Source organism: Engystomops pustulosus, chromosome 9 (assembly GCF_040894005.1).
Source record: "Engystomops pustulosus chromosome 9, aEngPut4.maternal, whole genome shotgun sequence".
Lineage (NCBI taxonomy): Eukaryota > Metazoa > Chordata > Amphibia > Anura > Leptodactylidae > Engystomops > Engystomops pustulosus.
The window spans coordinates 54,024,999-54,031,127 of NC_092419.1; the positions used below are offsets into that span (position 1 = coordinate 54,024,999).

The 6,129-nt window shown below is 42.5% G+C and overlaps 1 protein-coding gene across 2 annotated transcripts in view; it reads left to right on the forward strand.

Annotated features, from left to right (window-relative positions):
• The window catches only part of LOC140077901 (ubiquitin carboxyl-terminal hydrolase 12-like), a 44,955-nt gene extending 39,385 nt beyond the window's left edge, over nt 1-5,570 (forward strand). The window contains exons 7-10 of one of the 2 annotated variants that reach the window (XM_072125503.1): nt 1,686-1,823; nt 2,607-2,804; nt 2,952-3,030; nt 4,533-5,570. In XM_072125503.1, coding sequence (XP_071981604.1) covers nt 1,686-1,823; nt 2,607-2,804; nt 2,952-3,030; nt 4,533-4,634 — 517 coding nt within the window. In that variant the 3' untranslated portion in view covers nt 4,635-5,570. The remainder of the gene's footprint in view (nt 1-1,685; nt 1,824-2,606; nt 2,805-2,951; nt 3,031-4,532) is intronic. The other variant, XM_072125504.1, reaches the window with a different exon arrangement.
• The last annotated feature ends 559 nt before the right edge of the window (nt 5,571-6,129 follow it).

Below are 6,129 nucleotides of genomic sequence, written 5' to 3' on the forward strand. Positions count from 1 at the left end.
CTGTCTCCCTGCAGCTCCTTCTCCATTTTGCTGCAGGAGGTAAACTTCAAATGGTTATATCTTTGGAGCTTTCGGTATCGTATGCCATATATACTCGAGTATAAGCCTAGTTTTTCAGCACAAAAAATTTGCAGAAACGCCAAACTCGGCTTATACTCGAGTAAAAAACATATAGGTTTTACCAGGTTTTTGTGATAAAATTAGGGGCCTTGGCTTATACTTGGGTTGGCTTATACTCGAGTATATATACGGTAACTTAAAGAGGACCTGTCACCTGTAAAAATGGCACTAGGAGCTGCTTACTTTTAGAGCGGTCTGGTGTTTCTAGTGTACATCACGGCTGTGTCTGCTAGCGTTAACGGAGGTTTCCGATAACGCTAGCAGTGTAACACTGCTGCATTAGTTGTAGCACTAGGTGCTGCTCACTTAAGTAAGCAGCTCCTAGTGCCTTTTTATGGGTGACAGGTCCTCTTTAAAGGAAATCTACCATTTTGTTTTTAGTTTTTTGTTTGAAAAACATAGGAAAACGGGCAAGGTGTGCCTCACGCAGCGGGATTAGCAATGAAAACATTGTTCTTAACCGCGGTAAAGGATAGGTCCGGAGATTTCCATTTAGCTGCTATGTGAATTCTAGTCGCTAAAGCTATAAATTGGACTAAGCGATGGGCTCTGTCTTTAACCTTTGCTGGTTTATCGCCTAGAAGGTTACAGGTGTTGCGTTACCTAACAGAGCGGATGAGGGTTTTTACCCGGTCCAAAGGGGGGCGACTATGGGGCAGCGCCATCATATATGGGCCATGTCGCCCAGGGCATTGCAGCCTTGGAAGCAAAGGTTGGGTAGGTGGGGATAAATATTGGCAAGACGTGCAGGAGCATAGTACATTCTGTGGAGTATCCTAATTTAATTATGTTAACTTGCTGGCTGCTTTTCGCTTGAGTTGTCCAGCAGTCTCCACCTTTGAAGGGAGAACTGGAAACCCAAGTTAGACTCCCACTGTTCTATAAAACATGACTTGATATCCGATGGGGGAGGATTGAAAATAGAGTATAGCAGAGAGATCATTCCTCTGCCGAATGGGTCATTTATACAGATTTTTATCAAATGCATGCGGGAGTTTGAGGAGATGCATCGTGGGATTGCTTGCACAAATTGTAATAATTGGTTAAGTCGGAAAAATTCTTAGGGAGAAACCTCCTTTTTGGTTACAACCTTATTATGAGACAGCGGTTTACCTCCGGACATCAGGTTCCACAAATGGTTAATACCCTTCTTCACCCACCATCAGAAGTCCCTTGATTCTAGTCCTGGAGGAAATGTCCTATGAAAAAGGGGTAACAATGGAGAAGGATTAGTTTGCAATCTATTTTGAAATCTAAGAGTGCCAAACTTTGAAGGAGTGAAGTGAGAAGGGGGGAAAGGGTCTGCAATAAGGTTGGCATTGGGCCTCCCAACTACCATTTTGCATTGTTATGTTCAAAAAACAATTATAAAATTCAGGAACTTGGAAGCCGGATGCCCTACATAAACACATTACTTTCACATACACAGGCGCTTCCTGAACTGTCCAAACAGGACTATTCAACCTGGGCTGGATGACTGATACACAGCAGCTGGGGATGGTGCAGCAATTGTTTACAATCAGGGATAACACAGTGATGACATATTCTCGACTTCTGCTGTGTAGGACATTGCTGAAGCAGTGCATAATTGGGGTGAGGAGAGCACCGGGTGCAGCCACAGGAGCTACCGAGCTCAAAAACCGCTCATTTCAAGGATTAAACAAGATGTGTGCCTACATGAGTGTACCTACATCATTATCAAGGTATATTTGGTTCCTAATGCATAAAGTCAAATGGTAGATTTCCTTTAACAGTGAATATCTCCGGTTCTGTGGCCTGCCATGACTTCTATTCACGTGCTACCTGCAATCATGTGCAAATAGAATGAATATAGCCTTATGGCAGTCGTGAAGGGTTTAAAAAGTTTTGTTATCCCCAACCCACAGGATAAGGGATAACAATGTGATTGGTGATAGTCTGAATACTGGGATCGCCTATTGTGGTCCCTTTCTCAATCGTTGATGATTCTGCAGGTGGAGCAGGTTTCTTGCTGCACTTAATATGAAGGAGTGCGTCTGTGATACCCAAGCAGATTTTTTGATGAAGTTTGCCTTCTCAGTTCCCATTTTTTACTTTTGCTACTAATGTGAAGGGTGAAGTTACATATTTGGGGTCTAGAGTGTATAAACATCTGGGGTGTACCTGGACTTTCCACCTGCTGAGTCCATTGGAAGTTGGTAGTAAAGGGCTACCTGTTCTCATGCATGTGTAATAGCTGACCCTTCATCTCATCTATATATATTAGTCTGATTATATTTGTATTGGTAGCCGGTAGATACTTCACGTTGTGTCATCCTTGTGTTGTGCACTGCTTCACAGCCGGCAGCCTATTACAGTACAGCACTTGTACTTTGTGCTTCAGGAGGATTAGATTCTGATTTTCATTTCTATTCCGGTTTTACATGTCATTGAACTTCCCTAGTTCAATGACTAGGGACTAAGTAATCCGGTGAAGGACTTGCTAAGTATGTTAAATCTGTTGACAGGATGAGAGTGAAGAAGTTGCCTATGATATTAGCCCTGCACTTGAAAAGGTTTAAATACATGGACCAGCTGCACCGATATACCAAACTTTCCTACCGCGTGGTGTTTCCACTTGAACTGCGGCTCTTCAACACTTCCGGGGATGCCACTAACCCTGACCGAATGTATGACCTTGTAGCGGTTGTTGTTCACTGTGGCAGGTGGGTAAATGTCTATTATTCTATAATCCTAGATCTAGGACATTTGCAGGGGGTCACCATTAGCCCTTGTTCCATCCTCATTACAATCTTCAGATGTTCCCAGGAAAACCAAGCAAATAACTTTTCACAATTCCCATTTTCCCACAGTGGCCCAAACCGTGGACACTACATCACCATTGTGAAGAGTCATGGATTCTGGCTGCTGTTTGATGACGACATTGTAGAGGTTGGTTGGTTGATTTGCTTTTTCTAGAATTTTTTGGGATGAATTAATCCCATTCTCCAAATCTCTGGTTCTTTATTATTTCCATACAGCGCTTTCTCTCACTCATTGACTGGGCGTTACGCTTACTGCCATCCATGCATTCTCCTTTGGAAACTGGGGAAAAAGACAATAATGTGTATTGAGTGCTGGTGACCTGTGCCAGTGTGAAGTTTAGTAAAAAAATGTTTCTGCTCCTGATCCCATTCCCTGGGATGTCCAGGTTTGAAAAACATGGCTGCTTTCTTCAAATAACAGCCTCGTCCCAACTTTGGGTAGTGCGTGGTGTTGCAACTAACAGCCATGGTCAGGTGTAATATGTAAATTAACTGCAGGGGCTATTGGGGCGTGTACTAGGCTTAGCTCTGAGTGCCTGACCAGGCTAGTACTCGTCCCTGTAGCCTCTGAAGTTAATTTACATATTGCTAAAATTTAGGTTTCTAACAAGTTAGAATAGGGTCCAGGATTATTAAATTACAGATTAAGGCAGAGGCGGCAGGAGGAATCTACCATCACATCTACTTCTGATATTAGATTCCTCATAATAACACATAATTTCTATAAACGCCACCATGTTTTCAGTTGCACAACCAAATTTCCGGTCAGCCTTCCATAAAATCTCGACCGGCTCTGGGCGCAGTTCAGGTGCAGAATTTAATGGTCTCTGCCGCCATCAGCAGGCCGAGGTTTGTACACATAGCCAGGACCTGAAAAAAAAATGTCATTAAAATCCCTTTGAGTGATTTGTTCCTGAATACAGGAGCTTAGGTTGCCAGAAAATCTGCTGCAGAGGGGGTAGAGAGGCATGCTGCGAGGACTGTGTATACAGATATTAGTGGGACCATTAGGTTACCGCTATCAGTGCTCACATACACTGCGTCGTACAACAAATGAAATCCATGGGTGCGCTGAGAAAATAGATCGTATAAATAAATACAAATAAAATGAATATTCCAAAACTGAATTCCTTTCTAAAATGATAGATGGGTTGGAAAGCGCATCAGGACACATCCTTTAGGGTTACCCAAATTGTATTTACCATGGAAAAATTTAGCAGTAGCCGATATTCACCTCACACAGAAGGACTCTGACTTCCTGTGAAGTCCAGTGTCGGTATCATTACTGTATACTACACTCTCAATGATGACCAGTCCAATGTCAGTGGCTGGAGGGGCATGCTAAGGATATTAGCACAACTTTCCATCCACATTACCTTACAATCACTGCCGGAAGCCAGCAGGACACAGACCGTCACAGGAAATCCCAAGTCCTGCTGCCTTGGGAGTGTGATCAGTGGCAAACAGCAGCTACTAAAAGACTTTACCATTGTAAGTACAATATGGGTGACCTTATACTCACTGTGGTAAAGTTTTGTATAAGTGGCCATCCCCTATTCTTAGTCATTTTGCAGATCATGTAATATTTTACATTATAATGCCTTTTTAATTTTTCCCTTTAAACTGCAGAAAATTGATGCCCAAGCCATTGAAGAGTTCTACGGTTTAACATCAGACATTTCCAAAAACTCAGAGTCAGGATATATCCTGTTCTACCAATCAAGAGACTGAACCCCATGACTGTGTTAAAGTAAATTCCTATTCATGAAGAAGGGTGAACTGGTTGACAGAAAATGAGGGGATCAAAGTCGTATATCAAGTACAGAGGAGATGCTTCTACCTGTTGCTGCAAAATATCGGCTTTCAGTTCCTGGATGAACTGTTTAACATTCAGCTCTTACTGCTATCGGCTGTACTAAGCAGATCTTCTGCAATAAGCCACTTCTTCACTCTGGCTTCTGGTAACCAGGTACAGGCTTTCTCTCGCCCAAAAACCCTTTAAATTCTTAATAGGATGACCTTGCCGAAGAGACCCTTGGAAGAATGGGCCCACCTTTACGAGTCTGCCAGACCCAAGCTAAGAAGTTAGCACTTTGTAAGACAGGAGATGCCTGTGGTTTGGTGCTCAGTTCATTACAAGTCAAAAATGGTGACATTGGAGAACTGTGATATTCATAACAAAGAATCATTGTTTCATATCACGTGTAACCGCGACTGTACCTGCACCATCTCTGGTGATTCCTACCTTTTTGTTTTTTTGCTGTAACACTCCTTGTAGTGAGTGTTAAGTGGCTGCTGTTCTGCACACTAAATAATGGGATCACTTGTAATTTTTTTTTTAATTTAATTTTTCTTTCAATATATTTTGGAATTTTAGCACCTTTTTTAATTGTTGTCCTCTGAAAATACTACTGCAGAGATGCACATAGACTGACAAAAGTGCAAAATTGTTGCGGGTTTCTGCCTGCAATCATGAGCTCTTTTTGGGATCTAGTCACAGGGGGCGGCGAGGTGTCATGGAGTCATTCGATCCTGAAAACGGTTTACTGCTGGAGTCCCTGCTCTCTAGGCTTTTCCAATTGCTGTCCAAAAACCTTGGTTATAAGAGACAGGTGATGACGGTTTCTAGTGTAAAATCCCATAAATAAAGTAACCCATTTATGCTTACTTGGAGTTTTGGACCAGTTTACCTCGTCGTATAAATGTTGCTACACTTGCAATAGTATGTTATAAAAGATCCTACCATCCCATCATTAAAGGGGTCCTGTCACCTCACCAATGCCACTCAAATCACAAATAGTAGCTCATTCTGTGTGTTAATAGTGTCCAATTGTTGTTGTTCTTATGTGTTGCATCATTGTTCCAAAATCAACATTGAATCCTCCTCTCACTTCCCCAACATAAAGTATGGAGATTGGGGAGCCCATCCATGCAGTCAAGGCCACCTCAGAGGTTCTCTGGTTCCTGACAACACCTCTCAGTTCCAACAGTAAACTTTCCCAGTCCTGCGCATGTGCACACGGCTAGTGTCCAAATCACAGGTGCTTACACAAGACTTTAGGACAGGGAGAGAGTGCTGTCAGCAATGAGTGGTGGTCTAATGAAAGAGCAGCCTCCCACCTCCATGACTTCATCTTAGTGAATGGAGAGGAGGAGTAGAAGTGAATTTTGGAACAACCACAATAAAAATACAGAATAAGGTAATATATTGGGGATTGTGTAACAT